Raw genomic sequence first — 21,330 nt, 5'->3', positions numbered from 1 at the left:
TCTGTACACACTTGTGTATTGAAGAATTATATTTTCACATTCTTTCTAACTTCTAATTATTTATCATGCTTTTCCTTGTCGCCCTTGGGGTGGTCAAGGGTCGAAGGCTCCACCTGAGAAGGCACTGCCACGTGGGGAGGTCATAAAAACACATCCCGGGTCACCTGTTTCCTATCACATGTTTTACCAATACTGTAGTTATATTGGGAGTCAGAGCTGATCTCAGCATTCCTGACACCTGTCTGCCATGAAGATGTTAATCCTTAAACTATAAACTGTATAAGCTGTCCCCATGTTTTAGCATGGCTCTGGTCATGATGCTTTTCAAAAGAGGACCAGGCATTTTAGCGCAGGTAGAATCAAATACATTCTCAGTTGATCCAGGTTGTTTGCTTGCATAGATGCAATGCGTATTACTGTGATGGAAAGTCCACATGCCACCCTGCTCTTCTTCAGGGTCTAAAATGTAAACCTTTGTGTTTCGTGTGATGTATATCTGTTTTCACATTCTGTTTCTCTAGCTGACTTTTGCTGGTTTAGGCCTGTTTCTTGACCCCTGGGGAGCGTCGAGAAGCAAAGGGTTCTACTAAGTTCATAAGGCTTTCTTGGTTGGGTCACTGGAGAAGGCGGGGCTGCGCACGGAGTCGGCCTCTTTAGAATAATTTGCATATTCCCAAATGTTTTTATTTTTTTATGAATGAAGACAGCCACATGCAAATATGAGTTAATGTCTGAGTGTAGGCTACAAACGCGATTAACTATTTACAAGTGCAAAAACGCCAACATATTCTTTATTTTGCTGACCATTGTTTTTTAATCCAGACAAAAGCCTCGTACGGACAGTTCCTCTCTCGTAGATCGCACCATCTTTCAACGTCTTTGTTTAATACGACTGCATCACCTTCTCTCACATGATCAGCACCTCGCGGATTTCACTTCCTCTCCAGTTAGACCTGCTCATGATGATATCGCTGCGTCGTCTCTGCACAGTGCAGAAACAACACCTCTAGCCAAGCCGCAAACGAATAGTGCTCGCTTGTTCAAAAACTACGGTGGGCAGTATGTGCCAAGAAGCTGTGTCATGACATCCAATACTACCTCATCGAGTCATTAGAGTGATGAGGTTCGTTATTTCAAACACTTTTCAAACTGCATTGAATCATAAGTGTAAGCTAATGATGTATGAGTAATTACTCCTCGAGCAAGATAGTGACTTATTTCAGTCATCATTCACACTGGCTCAGAGTGAAAACGCGTTTGCATTTCCTGTACCACGTAGTGCTTTTTGTCTCTCTCAGCAGTTCATAGACCGGAAGAACATGGAAGCCTCCATGAAGCTTACCCGTCCTATGTAACTACATATTAATTATTCTTCGCTCAGGAGGATAAGTGAGATTTTTGGCAGAGATAATTTTACACCAATGAGGACTTATTTATGAATGAATACATGGATTTGAGGTAATAAATGCCTTAAAATATTACACAGTGTCCCTTTAAGGGTCATCTAGCAGTTGACGGGCCTGCGTTGCAGTTCCAGATACACTTCATCAATCAATTCCTTGAACTAGCCTTTAATAATGTTCTGGCCCACCACCTACTGGCTGGAAAAAAATGGCCGGAGGCCAAACTTAGTTGCCAACCCCTGGTATAGAGCGTTGCGACTCCCATTGAAACGAATGGCGCGGTGATTATTCTTCAAAACGAGAGCTGGAAAATTGTGAAAAATGAATTAAACTGTAATCAGACAACGGCAACGCGGTTATACGCTATAGACCCTAGAGTATAGGTCGGTTGGTAAAAGTTGGTTACTTATGTTTTATGAAAAATTCAGTTTGCATGATTTTCAGTCCGTACATAATTGTATCATCTCAGAAACTTAAAAAAAACCACATATATCAATATCGGTAAATATCGGCAATCGACTATAACAGCAAAATTTATATCTGTATCGGCCCATTTTTCATATCGGTGCATCCCTAATTGTGTCTTTAAAAGGCTAATGTCACTACTCATTAACATAGAATACACATACATGACAGCACACAGCATTACCGGAACAGTCACTTTATTCCCAAAAAAGTACTTTAAATACTAAAGCAAAAAATGAAAGTATCAAAATAATTTGGTGTGGATGGCCAACAACCCGTCACAAATAAAGTCCCATGACTTTGAATAACTAAAAATCAAGTCTCATTATCTTACTTAAAGCCAAATTAATATATGGTTGCGTTACAAAAGTTATTCCACAACAGTATATTTAACCACAAAACAAAGCAGGTAGATAAAGAAACATACAATTAAACAGTGATTCTAACCCCCAAACATCTTGTCAGATAACACGGGGCAAAACTTTTTTTTTGCTTTCCTGCTAGAATAAAAATTTTATCAAAACGTAAATAAAAGATCAATGATCAGTGTCTGTTGGTTTAGGAGCCTGCCTCTTTGCAGCTATTCCGCGGTTTCTCACAAAGTCCCTTATATTCTGGAGTGTTCTGTGTGTCAATGCAGGACCTTCTGCCTGCTTACAGTGACGGCACTCATTTATTGAAGCCGGTATTCCTTTACGTATCGGATCTTTGAAATGCCGCATTACTGCAGCCACCTCAACCTTGGACCACACTTTCTTTTTAGCTCTTCTGGACCCATGTTCTTTGCCAGAATCTTTTCCTGGAAAATATGCAAAGTAGAAAATAAAACACACAAACTGGCTGACATATTTAGTTTTCGTTTTGAGTTCAACCATTGCCACGGAATGACAAGAAGAAATGGTTTACCAGTTTCTGTGATGACAATTATTTTTAACATAATAATATTTTATATAAGGTTTTCAGTTGATTGCTCACTTGAATTACACACTTTTAAAAAATGGTTGACAACCTCTTTGCTGTTCGGTCAGTTTAAATGTAACTACATTTACATCCACATTCGATAAACAGTATAGCAACTGTGCATGAAAGGATCGTACAACCTTTTTTCTTCTATATATATATTTTTTGTACACCATGTTCTCTTTTTTAACACTGTATAGTCTATCTGTTGTGTCCTTTGTCTTTTCATCCTCCAACCCTAACCCTTAAGATCTGTTTGCTTGCTTGCTGAACAGCCTAACACCATAAGCTGATGATCAACACTGCTTGAAAATGTATGGATTCACTGAGGATCATGTTTTAGACCCGCCAACCCAACCTCTCCCTCCATCCTGGAGACCGGAGGCCTGGGATGCTGCCTTGACTGGCCGAGGTGTCAGTGGACATGGCACTTCAAAAGCAATAATGGTGCTTTGTAATCAGGACAATACTGGCAAAATACTGGCAGAACAAACCATGATGATTTTTATCAACGGAACACAACCAGAAGTGAGATTACTCAGGTGAAATTACCTACCAATATATTTAGTGTCATGGAGCTGCTCTGTGATTGTAGACCACGATGCAGTCTCCACAGGCTCGCTAGTCACACACTCCGACGGCAGGTCTGCGGTGTCACTGCTATCATATTTGCTCCCATCGTCATTGGCCTCAGCATCACTTAAAACCATTTCATCTGGGTAAAATAATTAGAAAAACTCACTTGAATACTTTAAAACAAGAACTTCATATTGGCTATAAATATTATTATTTTTCTTAATATACAAGAGCTTTATTTAAGTGGTATAGCTGGTGGAATGGATATCAGGACATCAGGGGCTCTGTTGTTTTTGATTAGTTTGCTTGGACAGTCATTTCATTACACAATATAATATTATCACAATGAATTTCTACTGAAACTTGATTACCCACAATGCTACCCAGTACTACTTAGGGCTTTTGATTATTGTGTTTCTGAACAGCAGACATGAAAATAAAATCTATAGGAAGTCTAGATGCCTTTCACATTATAAAAATGAACGCTACATGTCCCAAATTCTACTAATTTCTGTACAAACCGTCAATTTCAATCTCATCCAGGGATTTCCCCTGCATGCCGGAAAGATGTCCTTTCTCCATTGATAGAAGCAGTTTGGAAATCTTGGCCAGTTGTGTTGTGGGAACTGGTAATCTGTAGAAATCGCGGTGAACACGGATGTCGTTACCCGAGAAATCTGCAACCTGATCAAGTTCATTGTTTTTTAAGTTGAGGACTCGGGACAGTGTGGCGACATGTTTCCTGAGTTGCGTTGACCTGAGGTGCTCAGGGTGCTTTGCGCCACACTGGCTTGCATGAACACGCAAACAGTCATGTCCTCTGTAGTGGCTCATTGCTTTGGGTCTTGCAAAAAGGGAGAGGTTTGTTGCACAAACACCTGATTCAGTTCTGTTACTTGCAAGTAGTGATAGAGCATCCACCATGCTCGGTGTGAGCAGAACTGCAACCTTTCTGCCCCCTTTTTCCATCATTTCGACACGGCAGAAATAGTTGCAGAGCCTCTGTTCAGTCTTTGACAACCCCATGGCAACATCTTCATGAGGCTTTGTGTTGTCCCTTTCAAGAAAACTTTTGAGGAGCATTTTTGAAACCTCCCCAGCACGTCTCCTATTAAACACAATGATTTGTGCAAGTGTAACTTTTGCAAGTCGAGCATAGTTCTGGGAGGTGGCCACCTCTTTCAAGTTGCCAAAGGCTTCTTCTGCAGATTTGTCAAGGTACCGATGAAAGATCTGGACATCTTCGGTGAAGTGTAATGTTGATGGCTTGTGGTACTTGGGATCCCTCAGTGTGTTCAGGGCACCATGTGAAACCAACTCCGACCACTTGGAAGTGTACAACTTCTTGAAAATGTCAGTGGACCTGATCCGATCTTCATCTTCTGCCATGAGTGCTCTACAATGAATAATGTCACAGATTTTATGCAGCGAATGTCCCAGTTTCAGCGCAAGGCTTGGAGTTAGGAATGAGTGTGTCTCTTCGTCAAAACCGGACACTTTCTTTACTGCTCGCATAACTCTCTGGAAGTTTGCAGGTTTAACAGCCTCCTCCATGGTATGTATGGAGAATTCTGTGTGCAGACACAACAAAAAACGGCCCACTTCACGGATCTTCTGACGAATGTAGTCATACTTTGTGGGGTCCTGTCCATGTTTGTTGTAAAGTGATTGGGCAAACTGAATAATTGAGAGGTCATTTCGCACAATTATGGCAACCTCATCCTGCTTCATGACACCAAGGAGCTTCCACACTCCACATGAGATCTGCTGACAGGATGCAGACTCTTGTGCTGCAGCCAGACCAAGTACTTTGGTTCTACCAGGTTCTTCATTCAAACCTTCTGGTTTACAGGGGCATCTGCGGACATGTCTCCAAAGCTCCTTGCGAATGTACATACCTCGACAGTACACGCAGTGAATAAACTTTTCTGCCATTATGTTAGCCTTCGGTTGTCGTTTCACTTTCAGTGGTCCTTCTCCAGCCTGTAAAACTGTCGTATTATGTTTAAAATTTCCCTTGTTCCTAATTTTTTCTAATAGGATCTTGCGCTCCTTTGATTTTTCAGGGAGGGAAAACAAAAGAACTAGTTCAGCATGTTTCCTGTGCAATTTCAAGTGACGGGAGATTTTACTCTGTGGCTTACCACAAACGTAACAGTAATTTTTTATAGTCGTATTCTGTAATGTTACTTCTTGTTTGCGTCGTTCAGCTTCAGCTTCTGGCATTTCCTCTGACTGGTTTGAATCTCCTGACTCAGATGCAACAGCAGCACTGGGAACCATGGCCACATCTTGGACACTGGTGTCTGATCTAGATGCTCCAACATCAGGCATTACTGGTTTTACTTTCGACTGAGGCATGAAGTCTAAGCTTGCATCTGGATCTTCGCCATCATCCTCATCTGACTGAAGTATGTATTTCTCATCGTATATTTGGCTAATTTCAGATTCTGGATCACTGTCCTGGTCTGAAAGCAGTTCATCTCCAGAAAACTGCTCCTGAAATGAGGAGAAAGCAAATTATATTATGTGCTGGACACTTGTAAGAGTTCAACAATCCTTAAATGGATACTCAAAAAACATGATTTAAACATCTTAAATATAAATGGCCTATACATGTCCAGTTGTGGAATGTCAGAAGACCTGAAATGGAATAAGGTGCCTTTGTGGTGCGTATTTAAAAAAAATAATATATGGCCTATCCCATACATATATGGTAATGTCAATGCCAGACCAAACACTTGTAACCAGAGAAAATACTCAGAAAGCAGGTCAGTGTGTACCGTCTATTTTCAGTCTTCTTGTGGCAGACACCTATCGCTACACGATAGCCAGTCAACTAGCCAAAAAGGACCCCCATTAGTCTGTTTACCTAAATTAAGCTACAGAAAATACAAATATTCTTATACATGTTTCAACCTAACATACCTTTTCAATAGGGCTGGGTAAAAATATCGATTCATCCATGGACTGCAATTTATTTGTTCTCGAATCAATTTAAATTCAGAACTTTGTGGAAATAGATTATTTCCATAAAAAAAAAAGAAGTATACTCAGTCATTGTAATCTAGAAGCGAGTATGCCTAAATGTACATGCCCTTTTACATTTGTCCATGTTATGATTATTACTTTTATGCTGCAGGAGGAATACTATACAATGGTTTATTCCCTTTTTGCTAGTTAAAGCACAATGAAATGGTTAATTCATTTTGAAATGGTTAATTCTAAATAATATTTAGGTATTTTTGTAATCTGCACGTATTATTAAATCGATATTGAAGCAATTGGATCAATATCGAATCGAAATCGAATGAAGACCTAAAGAATGAATGGTACCTGGCAATACCCAGCCCTACTTTTCAACCTAGTGAAATGGAAGCACTTATGAATGAAGACCTCCGCATGCAAGAATGAGTTCATGTCTGATTGTAGGCTACAAACGCGATTAACACCTTACAAGTGCAAAAATGCCAACATATTCTTTATTTTGCTGACCACTTATTTTTTTTATCCCGACAAAAGCATCGTAAGGAAAGTTCTCCTGTTACTTTCTCGTAGATCGCACCATCTTTCCCTGTCCTCTTTAAATGTGACTGCATCAACTTCTCTCCCATGATGGTCAGTAGCTCTCGGATTTCACTGTCTCCCCCGTTAAAACAAACCACGTGGATATCGCTGCGTTGTCTCTGTTGTGGAGACAATGCAGCAACAACTCTACCGAAGTCCTTACCCTGGAACCGCAAAGCTGTCTAATCGAATTTACATGAAAATGAAACCGTATGTGTAGGGTCCGAGAGGGTTGATTGGGGTGCGATATCAAGCCGGTAAATTACCTCAGTCAGTATAAATGTGCGGACCATGCAGGGAAAAAGGTGGGCATAAGACGGGCCGGCTTATTTGGCAGTGTAAAAAAGTTGACTGAATCATAGAGGTGTGGGCTTTCTGAGGGTGTGTACTGGAGTTGCAACAGAGGAAGCCTCTCTTTTGGATGGTGAATGAGAAGATGATTTTTAACCTGGACACTCAGCTCCTTATGGCGGACCAAACGCTCACTGCGCCGAAGGCCCGTGGCCACGCTGTGGTCCGCAAACAGTGAGCTCGGGGTCTCCACTTCGGACGCTGTGAAGAGGGTGTCATGGCCACCCACTGCCAGTGGGCCCTCCCCTTTTCCGTAGAAGCTCAGGATCTTCAGTTCCTCGCTGTGACTGGACATGTTGGAGGAGCCAGCGGTGTCCACACGCAGACTCTCCGAGGCAGCGCCGCGCTGCGTGCTACGGTCTCCAAAGGCATCGCACTCTTCTGCAGAGGGAGAAAAAAATGACAAAGTAGTTGTTTTGATACATTATTGGCATAAAAGGAGGAATTGTGTATTTGTACAGGTGAAAGAAACTATTTAAAGGGGACCTATCATACCACCAGGTGTTAGTGTGATTAGCCATTACAAGCAGGATTGAAAATGTGCAGCATTGTGACATCACAGGTGGGCGTGTCCACCTAGATGTGTGCTGGATAGATCAGTCCACCAGCCTACCCAGTGGACTGCAGCAAACGTTGCTCATCTATCCGTCACACATCTAGGTGGACACGCCCACCGGTGATGTCACAATGCTGCACATTTTGAAAACGGCTTGTAATGGCTAATCACACTCACACCGGGTGGTATGATAGGTCCCCTTTAAATGTATGTGTATGCAACATTGACACAGAGGGTTTAAAATGTGTACTGCAGACACAGATTCACAGTCTTGGAAAGGGATGTCTCCTCGAGCCCCCTCCTCCCTAGACTCAAAGCTAGGGTGGGTGACCAGGTGGAGGACCCTGAAGGAACACCAGCGCAAAATGATCTGAGCACAACAAAGCATGCGAGACAAGCGCAATTATTTTATTTTGACAATAAAAAGCAACAACGTGTCCTTCCCTGTAAGCTGATCAGCCAACATTTCTACATGTTGAATTCATTGATGTTTGAGAATGATAAACCAGCTCAAGTGGCCTCTGTCTTGAAACCCTTTTGGCTGATTCCATCTTTGAAATGAAACTCCCAAATTTGACTCGTGTTTTAGAAGGGCGCTGGTCATGATGCTTTTCAAAAGAGGACCAGGCTTTTTAGCGCCGGTAAAAACTAGTACATTCTCAGTTGATCCAACTTGCCTCCACTAATATCCTCTTCAACCTTGATTGAAATGGTGCCAGGGGGCTGCTGCTTTCCACATAAAGACGGAAACACACACAAGACATATTCTTTCATTTACACAGAATAGTTGTTAATCCCCACTAACGACAAATTGAATCATAAAGGCGTGTGCTGGAGTTGTAACAGAGGAAGCCTCTCTTTTGGATGGTGAATGAGAAGATGATTTCCAACCTGCACACCCAGCTCCATGCGGCAGACCAATCTCTCGCCGCGGTCCAGGCTCTTGGCCACGCAGTCGTCCACAGAGAGCGAGTTCAGGGCCTCCATTTCTGACGTGGTAAAGAGGGTGTCATGGCCGTCCAACGCCAGTGGGCCCTCCCCTTTTCCATAGACGCTCAGGATCTTCAGCTCCCTGTGGTAGGTGCCAGGGGCGTCCATACGCAGACTCTCCGAGGTGGCGCCGCACTGCGTGCTGCGATCTCCAAAGGCATCACCGTCTTCTGCAGAGGAAAAAAAAATTACAGAAAGTAATTGTTTTGATACATTGTTTGCGTACAAGGAGGTGTGTTTTTGCACACATGACAGAAACTATTTAAATGTATGTAACATTGACAAAGAGGGTTTTAAAATGTGTACTGCAGACACAGATTCACAGTTTTGGAGAGGGATGCATTCTCCAGCCCCTTCTTCCTAGACTCAAAGCTAGGATGGGAGACTAGGTGGAGGACACTGAACGAACACCAGCGCAAAATAATCCGAGCACAACATGACATGCGAGACAAAAGTGCAAATATTCTATGACAATAACAAAAGACAACGTGTCCTTTCCTGTAGGTTGATCAGCTACCTTTTATACATTTTGAATTCATGATGTTCGAGAATGACGAATCAGGTCATGTGGCATCCGTCTAGAAACCCTTCTGATTCCATCTTTGAAATGCAACTCCCAAGTTTTACTTGTGTTTTATCAGGGCGCTGGTCATGATGCTTTTGAAAAGAGGACCAGGCTTTAAGGGCAGGTAGAATCTAGCGTCAGCCTAGAATCTATGCTCCCTAGAATCGACTACATCAAAAGTAAAAGTACTCAAGGTGAAAGTACATACCGTCACTGTTTAAGTGGGGCCGCAAAGTCTGTAAGGATAGCTGTGTGCCTACAGTATGTGCTTCCAGGTGGTCTGTCTGGCAGGCAATATCCCTTGAGATCAGCGGCTGAATGTAATCACTTGTTGTGCTGGCCTGTGTAGAGACAACAAGGTCAAATTAGTACTCAATTTATTCCTTTGTATATATTCCAGGTGCAAAATGTAAGAAGATAGAAGATAAGCATGTTTAGTGAATAACATTAGCCTGATACTTAATATTAGATCTATTATAAAATGATATTACATCATTTATTTGTTAACATATTTGATACATCTTAAAAGTTAATCTAATCATCTCAATACAAGTACATCAAGCTCTGCATAACGATGCTAATAACCCATTGATTTGAATCCAAATAACAAGTTTACAACCCTCGCGTTACAGTGTGTGTATTCACACGCATACCTGATGCTATCTACCTTTAAATTAGAGACAGTAACTGGGCTAGTAGCGACATTAACTGGGTTATTAGCGACAGTAACTGGGTTATTAGCGACAGTAACTGGGCTGTTAGCTGTAGAGCTAATGCTACAGGCAAATTATAAGGGTAACAAAAGGTAACCATATACAGCAAAGCAACACAAGGATATCGTTGGTTGACTTACTTGTCCGAGGTTTGAGGCTGAGCCAAGGAGGGTTGGTACTGATCTAGACTTAAGTTTTAGTCGCTTAGCAAGTCCAGTTCTGTATTGGCCCAAGTTGAGAAAGCAGTCGTCGGTGAAATGTTTGGCGCAGACTCTCGCATTTCCAGAGAAAATAAAATTAACCCACTGGTTCTTCAGAGGCTCGGTTGAAGGAACAAAAAATAGATTTTTGTGTTCATTTGTACATCCAAACACAGAGCAACTGTCATGCCTGGCTCGTTTGCAAGCCATGATGTGGCTCTCCAGGAAAAAACAATGTCGCGCTCCTACGGTCGTAGCTCATTTATTCGAAGCCCCGGCCGGGAACAGTGCATACTTCCGCAATCCACCAGTGCTCAGCGGCCTAGCCTGGTATTGCAGCTGTTTAAGCGGGCTGTGGACGGGTCCCTCGATTCAGAGGGAGCCCAGAAGTAGATATCGCCGTTCACTCCAATACAAGTGGGGAAAAGGAATGTGTCTCCGCAAAAAATTAGTGGATATCAATCAAAGCCTCATAATTATCTTTTTGTCATGTAGGCTACTAAAAAAATGTACGTTTTCTCTTTTTTGTGACGCCACCTTAAGCGTTTTATTATTATTATATTATTTTTCTGGAGAAGGAGGGGTGGGCAGCTGAAAGGAGTCGCAGTGAAACAATGTTGTTTCTTCCTGGCATTCGAGAGGTCCTAGTGCACGGCTCCGTTAACTTCTCGTGTCTGAGGTTTTTCCTTTTACTTAACATGAATGACGTTGATGGTTTTAAGGCACTGTGGTGACTTTTTATCACTAAAAGTGTTTCAGTGACAAAGGGTGGTTCAGCTCTGGTTCAGCTCCAGCTCAATGACTCTCACGTTCCTCTGCTTGCGATCATTGCGATTCACCATTTATTGATCCATTTATTCAAAAGATCCAAAGACAAAGAATGGGTGCATTACGTTATCATTTTTATAATATTGTTAATAGCCTAATAAACATTTCAGTTGCGTTGATATTTAATTTTTAATTTGCTTGTTAGCTGTGTATGGCAGTTAACAATGTTGGTGTATTACAATTATCTATGTGGGTAGGCTACTCAAACCTCATTGCTGATCGATATGTTACCATTTATTTTGATATAAATGATTGATTGCATTTTTAGTAAATAGTTGTAAGGAATCGGTTTCTTAAGCAATAACATTGAACTGTATTTTTTTCTAGGCCTACATAGATTTACTGTGTTGTTGGTTTTATTTGGAGCAATCTTTTATTATTTTTTATTATTAACTTATATTTCCATGCAGGGTTCGAGTTATGATTCCATCTTTGTGGGGGTCTCTTTGTGGGGAGGGGGGGGGAGAGACCGTACCGGCCTTGCGCATACGTCTATATATAATATAATAGTATATAATATAATATTTGTATATATAATATCACGGCCAAAAGCTCTGTGCGCCTCCGGATGGCCGTAGCGCGGGGAGCTCTCGTAGGATGGAGTGGCGAAGTCACGCCCCTTCCGGTAGAGCTCATGGGACCTATGAGATCGAAAAATATGAATGGGTGTCAATGGAGAGAAAATAATTATTTTCTGGTCCCAGTCTTTATATGCCCTGGATTACACATATGTTGTTTGTGGATTTAAATGATAATTTTTCATGCAAAGAAACCAAAAAACTTTCGTGAAGAAGTTTGATAATTTTAGGTTTTATGTGAGGCCGCTTTGTGAACTACAGCTCTTCGCTGCTCTCGACGCATATGATATACGCCACACCTGCACTTGGAACTCGGCACAGAGATGGCACACAACTAAAACTCGCCACATGCCCCATCTTATAGTGGTTTTCACCTCTTTCTATGCTTTTATCCTCGCCTTGAAAAAAAGTGGTGAAGTGGAGCAGAGAGATCGCCATCTCTGTGCCGAGTTCCAAGTGCGGGTAATTATATATAAGCGTAATTATATATATTTTTATCTTGATATCTTAATGACTGGGGTTCGATTGCAGGCTGTTTCACACGTGAACTTTGCAGGCAATTTGTAATAACAAAGGTAAAGGAATTTCTATACATTCTCCTTGGACCTAGAGATCCCTCCCGCCCTCTTTAATTGAAAAGGTGTTAAGATAACTTGCATTTGCATTGCAACAGTAGAAAAGTCTGATACTAAGGCCAATCAACTGACTTTTGTGTAGATTCCTTTAACTGTCTCGTAGCCATGTCCACTTCATCCATGGTATATAGCAATTTAACTTGGTCTCTTCTCTGAACAATCCTAAGCTGTGTTCGAAATCGTTCCCTATACACTCGTTCCCTATTCCCTATATAGTGTACATTATATAGTGCACTATATAGGGAATAGGGAACGAGAATTCGGACACTACGCTGAACATTTCTAAACGTCATTTGCGTCAGTAAATGCGCCGTGTATTTGTGTGACGTGATGCGCCGACATCATCTAAACAAACCGGGCTGGAGGTTGTATTAATGTTGAATGTTACATTTCCTTGTTCGAGTTTTTTCAAATTAATTTTGAATGTTAAATATTCTATGTTAAATCCCAAATAAATTGTTGACATTTCTAAACACAAGCCGGAGACTCCATCATTAAATGTATTCGTTTTCGCGGTTATTCAGCTTCTTCTTCTCCCCTGGAAAAATACAACCGCATTGCATTGTGGTATACGGGAGTAACGTGTAGGGAACATCGTATGTACCCTATTTTAAGTCTACTATATAGTGCCCTATATAGTGGACCACTGAGAATTCGAACACCCTACAAAATGGCGTGCACCCTATTTAGTGCACTACATCCATGATAGGGAACGATTTCGAACACAGCTCTACTCTCCATGATGGTCAAATCCCCTCACCCTTGTATTAACCCACGATGTGAAAGTTTCCGATAAGAATCATGTACACCCATTGTCTCATTGAATGTATACTTGGCAAGTTTGCTGCTGTGAAGATATGAATGGCATCTTCAGTGTTAAACCACGTTTTAAAAGATGCACATGTTTCTGTCTGTCTGACTGTTGGCCCTGTAATAGTCTGCAGCTGTGGCTCATAGATTAATTGAGCCTCACCCATTCCGGTGCTCCTTAAGGGGGCCCGAGTTCTAGACTGGAAGGAGGCTTGAGTTGTGCAAGTGAATCGACTGTTGTGGTATTGTTTGTTTTAAGTAAAAGCTTTTGACCAACAACATTGTGCGTCAAGGAAGTTATTCTTCATCACATACAGACATCTGTTATTAACAATATATACAAAGCAAATCAAAGTTGGAAAGCATCTTTAATCATGATAAAAAATGTGCACACCCAAATTGCTTGGGTCAATGCAGCTGGCTCTGCACTGCAAATGCATACAGGGCTTCTCCCCGGTGTGAGTCCTCTTGTGGGTCTTCAGCTTGAAGCTCTCTCTGAAGCACTACACGCATTGGTCCCAATTGTGAGCTTCTCGCCGTTGTGAGTCCTCATGTGGCGCTTCAGGTTGGAGCGGGCTCCGAAGCCCTTCCCGCATTGGTCACACTTGTAGGGCTTCTCCCCGGTGTGAGTCCTCATGTGGCTCTTTAGGGTGGAGTATTCTCTGTAGCACTTCAAGCATTGGTGACACTTGTAGGGCTTCTCCCCAGTGTGAGTCCTCATGTGGCTCTTTAGGGTGAAGCGGACTCTGAAGTACTTCAAGCATTGTTCACACTTATAGGGCTTCTCGCCGGTGTGAGTCATCATGTGGATCTTTAGGCTGGAGCGGTCTACAAAGCCCTTCAAGCATTGGTCACACTTGTAGGGCATCTCGATGTTGTGAGTCCTCATGTGGCGCATCAGGCTGGTGCTATATCCGAAGCACTTCATGCATTGGTCGCACCTGAAGGGCTTCTTGCCGTCGGTGGTGTGAGTCGTCATGTGGAGCTTTAGATTGTAGCGATCAGCATAGCACTTCACGCATTGGACACACTTGTAGGGCTTCTCCCCGGTGTGAGTCATCATGTGTCTCTTCAGGCTGGAGTGGACTTCGAAGCTCTTCGCGCATTGGTCACACTTGTAGGGCATCTCGCTGGTGTGAGTCCTCATGTGGAGCATTAGTTTGGAGTGGTCTCCGAAGACCTCCACACATTGTTCACACCCGTACGGCTTCTCGTCGGAGTGGTGACGCATGTTGTCGATCATCTTGGCGTTGTTGGGAAGAATCTTGCGACACAAGACATCGGGCCGGCTCTTGCGGCCGCCCCGATGCCCAGTCAGCTCCTCACGCTTAATGAGCCGCTCACCACAGTCCAGGCTCTTGGCCACGCTGTGGTCCGCAGACAGCGAGCTCGGGGCCTCCGCTTCGGACCCTGTGAAGAGGGTGTCATGGCCACCCACCGCCAGTGGGCCCTCCCCTTTTCCGTAGACGCTCAGGATCTTCAGTTCCTCGCCGTGACCGGACATGTGGGAGGAGCCAGCGGCGTCCACACGCAGACTCTCGGAGGCGGCGCCGTCTTCTGCAGAGGGAGAAAAAAAAAAAGACAGTCATTGTTTTGATACATTATTTGCATAAAAGGAGGAAGTGTGTATTTGTACAGGTGAAAGAAACTATTGAAATGTATGTGCATGTAACTCCTCCCTAGACCCAAAGCTCAAGCGGGTGACCAGGTGGAAGACCCTGAAGGAACACCAGCGCAAAATGATCTGAGCACAACAAAGCATGTGAGACAAGCGCAATTATTTTATTTTGATAATAAAAAGCAACAACGTGTCCTTCCCTGTAAGCTGATCAGCCAACATTTATACATGTTGAATGCATTGATGTTAGAGAATGATAAACCACCTCATGTGGCCTCCGTCTTGAAACCCTCTTGGCTGACTCCATCTTTGAAATTAAACTACCAAATTTGACTCGTGTGTTAGAAGGGCGCTGGTCATGATGCTTTTGAAAAGAGGACCAGGCTTTTTAGCGCCGGTAAAAACTAGTACATTCTCAGTTGATCCAGGTTGTTCGCCTGCATAGATGCAATGTGTATTACCAACTTGCCTCCACTAATATCCTCTTCAACCTTGATTGAAATGGTGCCAGGGGGCTGCTGCTTTCCACATAAGGAAGGAAACACAGACAAGACAACACTTTCATTTGCACAGAATAGTTGTTAATCCCCACCAACGACACATTGAATCATAAAGGTGTGCGCTTTCTATGGGTGTGTGCTGGAGTTGTAACAGAGGAAGCCTCTCTTTTGGAAGGTGAATGAGAAGATGATTTCCAACCTGCACACCCAGCTCCATGCGGCAGACCAATCGCTTGCCGCGGTCCAGGCTCGTGGCCACGCAGTGGTCCGCAGAGAGCGAGTTCAGGGCCTCCATTTCTGACGTGGTAAAGAGGGTGTCATGGCCTTCCACTGCCAGTGGGCCCTCCCCTTTTCCATAGACGCTCAGGATTTTCAGCTCCCTGTTGTGATTGGACATGTGGTAGTGGCCAGGGGCGTCCATACGCAGACTCTCCGAGGTGGCGCCGCACTGCGTGCTGCCATCTCCAAAGGCATCACCGTCTTCTGCAGAGGGAGAAAAAAAATTAGAAAGTAATTGTTTTTTATACATTGTTCGCATACAAGGAGGAAGTGTGTATTTGTACACATGACAGAAACGATTTACATGTATGTAACATTGACAGAGGGTTTAAAAGGGGCAGCGTGACTGTGTTCCCCGGGTCCTATGTTCCCCTCTTTGTATGAGACTGGGGAACATAGGACCCTTTTCTTTAAAAAGGGTCCTATGTTCCCCACTTTTCAGAAAAAGGGTCCTATGCTCCCCGGTATGTATTGCTACAGGGGAACATAGGATCCTTTTTGGGAAAAACCGGGAACATAGGACTTTTTAAAAAAAAATGGGTCCCATGTTCCAAGAGCGGGGAACATAGGACCCGGGGAACATAGGAATTACCGCTTAAAATGTATACTGCAGACACAGATTCAGTTTTGGAGAGGGATGTCTTCTCCAGCCCCCTCCTTCCTAGACTCAAAGCTCAGGTTGGTGACTAGGTTGAGGACACTGAACGGACACCAGCGCAAAATTATCCGAGAACAACATGACATGTGCAAATATTATATTTTGACAATAACAAGCAACAACGCGTCCTTCCCTGTAAGCTTCCCTGATACCTTTTTATACATTTTTAATTCATGCTGTTCGAGAATGAGAAATCAGCTCCTGTGGCGTCCGTCTAGAAACCCTTCTGGGCTCTTGACTGATTCCATCTTGGAAATGCAACTCCCAAGTTTTACTTGTGTTTTATCAGGGCGCTGGTCATGCTGCTTTTGAAAAGAGGACCAGGCTTTTAAGGGCTATCTAGGGAATCTAGCGTCAGCCTAGAATCTATGCTCCCTAGAATCGACATCGAAATAAAAAGTACTCAAGGTAAAAGTACATACCTTCACTTTTAAAGTGGAGCTGCATAGTCTGTAAGGATAGCTGTGTGCCTACAGTAGGTGCTTCCAGGTGGTAAAGTCGCAAATCTCCCAGCTTTCTTGCGGCATTTCACTGAGGCACGCCCCCGTTTGGTCGTATCTCGTCGCTTTCAAAATAGAGCGAGCAGAGCTGTACAACTCGCAAAGAAGATGGCTGCTCCCGTAGTTAATGGGGGATGAGATGTATTTTCTTTCTATTTGTACCACGTTGGTGGTTTTAATGTTGTTTTTAAAACCTCTTACACACTTGATTTCATTGCTGCTTTAATCCGGTCACCAATATATGCATTGCACGGTCTTGCTTTGCGTGCAATTCAATGTAACGTTTTGTTTTGAAGCTGGTTTGCTAAAGAGGCTATGTTGCTTATGATGACTAGCCCGCTACTACTCCCCCTCGTGGCCCGACAGAAACACAAATGGCAAACTGGAAGGCTGGAGCAAGGGAAATACGTCACGTTCTCGCTCAAGCTGGTCGTTCGTACCAGCGTACCATCCAAATGGATAGCAGCATTAGGTTGAGAATTCGAATCCTGATTAGAGCATTATCAACAAGCTGAACATGACATTCTGTCAATGCTACTCATTTAAGAAACACAACATTGCACAGCACCTGCAATTCATTAGGCAATCAACATTCCAGCTCATTAGTTTCCAAGAATCTGACTGCCAAGACGTATGGCAGTAAGGGAACTTCTTTGTTAACCATTTTTCCTTCATAATTATCTCTGTCATATTTATTTACTGCCATACGTCTTCGCGTTAAAATATGTGTATCAACACAAATACCTTATGCCATCTACCTTTATTTTAGCGACAGTAACTGGGCTGTTAGCTGTAGAGCTGATGCTACAGCCAAATTATAAGAGTAACAAAAGGTAACCATATGCAGCAAAGCAACACAATGATATAGCGTTGGTTGACTTACTTGTCCGAGGAAAATGTCGATTGATAAGCACACAACATCAAGAAAACTCCAAGCACACATTGCACCAGAGAATTAAGGGCTTTCTTAAAATATTACAGTTCTGAAAATTTGCACTGTTAATGGTATCCACCTAATGATAGCCGTATGGTAGTTATAAAATAACAAAATTGTTATATTGGCAAATGGGTTGAGACTGTGGACATTTGGCATTTCTATGAAATTGTGGGAAAAGTAATAATTTTTAGAACACCATGACCATGGTTAAAAGATGCATTTGATTTTATAGATTAATATGATGAAATAAGTTGAGTCCAGGTCAATCTAGTAAGGAGAAATAAGGCTAGTTCATATACTTTGGATGCAGTACCACAATTTGGGTTAATGGGTAGTGGGGGGCATTGGTATCCACCTAATAATAGTTGTATGTTTTTTTATACCATAATAAAATGGTCATATAAGAAAAATGGGCTAACTGATCCAACTTTATTGGCAAATATTTCTCAAATGGAAATAAATAAAACAAGTTCTGTTCGATGACTTTTGTGAGGCTTGGTCTAAAGATTTTATGTGGCGATTTGTGATCTTTGATTATTTTTGTAGCCTGTGAATCTTTTTATCATGTTTAGCTTTAATATGAATTTGTGAGAAAAGTAAAAAAAAAAATATATAAGTGCATCTGCAGAAGACCAGGGCGAAAAAGATGCATCTGATTTTAGAGATTGATATGATGAAAGAATAATCTGGTGAGGAGAAATAAGCCTATTTCATGATTTTTTACAAGAGCGGCACCTTTAGGTGCAGTAGCCTACCACAAATTTGGGTTTATGGGTATTGGGGGTTATTGATAACCATACCTGAAAGTTTCAAAAGTTTTCGACTTACGGTATAGGCTGCATTAAGACTTTTACCGAATGTGAAAAAAAAATGAACTTTACAGAAACAATAGGGGAAAACAATAGGGGACCAAGCAGCTTCACTGCTCGGAGTTCCCCTATAGCCTGTCTATCATCCCCCAGCCCTAAAACTTGCGTTCGGTGTGTGTGTGTGTGTGATTACACACACTGTTACGAAAGTGTTGTACACTTCTTTGTTATTTGGATAACTGTTCTGCTGTTGGTGTTATGGCGCATAACACGTCGGTTTTGACGTCTCTGGTATTTCCACAACAAGACTAGTTGGGGTTATCTCAGCCACGGTTGAGATGGAATTGGGGGAAAGAAAATTTGTCTTTGACTCCCTGAAGTACATGAACTGCGACATGGAGGAGAAAGGGATTGTTGCCCGCGGTTGTCAACTTCCGGAGTCCTGGTGCCCGCCGCTTGCTGTCACGAGGCACAACCGCCATGAAGCACCACCACAACCGCCATGAAGCACCACCACAACCGCCATGAAGCACCACCACAACCGCCATGAAGCACCACCACAACCGCCATGAAGCACCACCACAACCGCCATGAAGCACCACCACAACCGCCATGAAGCACCACCACAACCGCCATGAAGCACCACCGCCCGGCAGCCAGTGGCGGGCAGACGGCCGCCGGCAGAAGGCAGCCGGCAGCGGGCAGTGTGTGGTTTAGTCTACTTCGGATCGATGTAGAAGTGGAAAGACAAGAGACGTCGGGGAACCCGACGCAGTCGTTTGTGATTCATAATATCGTCTGCAGGCGGACACGGCTTTTGGCCGTGATAATATGTATCATAAGATATCGATATAGATATTATTTAGATAAAGAGCTCCAGGACTGTAACGCAAGTGTCGTACACTTCTTTGTTATTTTGATAACCGTTCTGCTGTTGATGTCATGGCGCATAACACGTCGGACTCTCGTCTCTGGTATTTCCACAACTAGACTGTAGTTGGGGTGATCTCAACCATGAGATGGGGTTAGTTATCTCAGCCATGGTTGAGAAGGAATTGGGGGAAAGGAACTTTGGTTTTGACTCCCTGAAGAACATGAACCACGACATTGAGGAGAAAGTGATTGTTGCCCGCGAATGTCTCCAGCTTGAGCCCCGCTTCCGGCTGCCCGCTGCCGAGGGACCACCACCTCGGTGCTTCCTGCTGCCCACTGTAGGAGGCGGCTGTGCCTAAGCGCTGCTCGCTGCCCGCTGCCGAGGCGTTGGTCCCTCGGCAGCGAGAAGAGGGGCTCAAGCTGGAAACAATCGCGGGCAACAATTACTTTCTCCTCCATGTCGTGGTTCAGTCTGCTTCAGATTGATGTGGACGTGAAAGAACCAGAGAACCCGACGCAGTCGTTTGTGGAACATAATATCGTCTGGAGGCGCACACAGCTTTTGGCCGTGAACCCGTGATAGTATATATTATATGATATAGATATCTATGTATAATATGATATTATGCAGATATAGAGCTCCAGGACTCCCGCCGGAGCACCCGGAGTGATCTAGAATATTACAGAACATAGCCAAAGGCTGTGTGCTCCTCGCCATTGCGATACATCCACTGTAAACAGAGCGCACGGAACTGTGGCCGCTGCTCAGGGCCACACCCCCACCCTCCTCCTTGACCCGCCTCTCTCCTCCTCATTTACATTAAAGCTACAGACACCGAAACGGCGCTTTCGGGAAAGCTCAATGTGCGACTGGCTCGCAGTGGCTGTAATTCTGCACCAGGGCTGAATTTCGGGAACTAGGCTACTTCAAATACTGTGCTAGGGGCCCACTAATATCTATATTAAAGCATCCATAAAGTAGCATGCCATGGGACCTTTAACTTTTCCTTGCCGAAATTTACATGACGACTCAGAAGGCCTATTTCGGAAGTTGTAGAAGAAAACGCTATTCCATGTGTGAATTAGGTCGTATTATTTGGCCATAAACTGAGCCATTTGAAGTTTGAAATTCATTCATGCATCTGTGTCATCGGAGATTGCAAACGCGCTGTCAAAACATCAACTCGTCAGGATAAAACGCGCTGATGGCTCTTAAAGGGGACGGGAGATGGCACTCTCATTGGTTTATTGCGCGTTATGCCCAAACCACACTTACGGGTAATAGGTTACATAATATGGAGTTAGAATCATGCCAAAACCCCGAACACACGCAAAACGTGTTTTGCTCACGCACAACGATTCACACACACGCTCAGTGTGGTTTGCAAATACAAAATATCATTCACAAACGAATGCATTTTGCTTCAAAAACAAATACAGTATACAAACTAAAATGTGCGCGTGGATCAGCCAGGCGGAAAATTAGTGCCAAAAGTCACGTGTCAAACAAATGTCCTATGATTCACACTACACAACAGCAGGTGGCGCTGTTCCTGCCAAACCGCACGGATTCCGTACGGTTTCCGTACGGTTTCCGTGCGGTTTATCACTTTTACCGCGCCATTCTAGGGCCAGTTGGTGGCCTTCTTGGCTTTCCATAGAATCCACACACGGTTGGCCGGCATCAAATAAAGATTTTGAGGAGAAAAAAAGATCGTCCTGGCAGCCTTAAACTGACTCAACAGCGCCACCTGCTGTTGTGTAGTGTGAATCACAGGACATTTCTTTGTCACGTGACTTTTGGCACTAATTTTCCGCCTTGCTGATCCACGCGCAAATGCCTTCCGATCCACGCGCAGCTTTCAGTGTTCCGTACTTGTAGAATTGTTTTGTGTACTTGAAGGATTTTAGTTTGTACTGGAGAGATTTTGGTTTGTACTATGTGTAAAACATACTATA

General features: G+C 43.3%; 2 protein-coding genes across 6 annotated transcripts; both read right to left on the bottom strand.

Annotated features, from left to right (window-relative positions):
• Nucleotides 1-630: 630 nt before the first annotated feature.
• On the bottom strand, nt 631-10,609 carry LOC130384428 (uncharacterized). Of its 4 annotated transcripts, none has more exons than XM_056592608.1 (8): nt 10,287-10,609; nt 9,642-9,774; nt 8,770-9,038; nt 8,556-8,607; nt 7,420-7,703; nt 3,926-5,903; nt 3,385-3,543; nt 631-2,667 (listed from the first exon to the last, which is right to left on the bottom strand). In XM_056592608.1, the coding sequence occupies exons 1-8, from the start codon at nt 10,554-10,556 to the stop codon at nt 2,405-2,407; spliced, it is 3,408 nt and encodes a 1,135-aa protein (XP_056448583.1). In that variant the 5' UTR covers nt 10,557-10,609; the 3' UTR covers nt 631-2,404. The 4 variants fall into 4 exon arrangements, with proteins under 4 accessions (XP_056448583.1, XP_056448584.1, XP_056448585.1 ...); XM_056592609.1 differs by having other exon boundaries at nt 8,556-8,604; XM_056592610.1 differs by lacking the exon at nt 631-2,667 and having other exon boundaries at nt 3,459-5,903.
• Nucleotides 10,610-13,549: 2,940 nt separating this feature from the next.
• Nucleotides 13,550-16,754, bottom strand: LOC130384453 (zinc finger protein 226-like). Of its 2 annotated transcripts, none has more exons than XM_056592644.1 (4): nt 16,675-16,754; nt 15,515-15,798; nt 15,285-15,336; nt 13,550-14,754 (listed from the first exon to the last, which is right to left on the bottom strand). In XM_056592644.1, exons 1-4 carry the CDS (start codon nt 16,697-16,699, stop codon nt 13,676-13,678), a joined length of 1,440 nt encoding a protein of 479 aa, XP_056448619.1. In that variant the 5' UTR covers nt 16,700-16,754; the 3' UTR covers nt 13,550-13,675. The 2 variants fall into 2 exon arrangements, with proteins under 2 accessions (XP_056448619.1, XP_056448620.1); XM_056592645.1 differs by having other exon boundaries at nt 15,285-15,333.
• Nucleotides 16,755-21,330: the final 4,576 nt, after the last annotated feature.

The sequence above is a fragment of the Gadus chalcogrammus genome, chromosome 6, assembly GCF_026213295.1.
Source record: "Gadus chalcogrammus isolate NIFS_2021 chromosome 6, NIFS_Gcha_1.0, whole genome shotgun sequence".
Classification (NCBI taxonomy): Eukaryota; Metazoa; Chordata; class Actinopteri; order Gadiformes; family Gadidae; genus Gadus; species Gadus chalcogrammus.
Note: the sequence above shows the minus strand (reverse complement) of the source record. Positions and strands in the feature narration are given on the sequence as shown.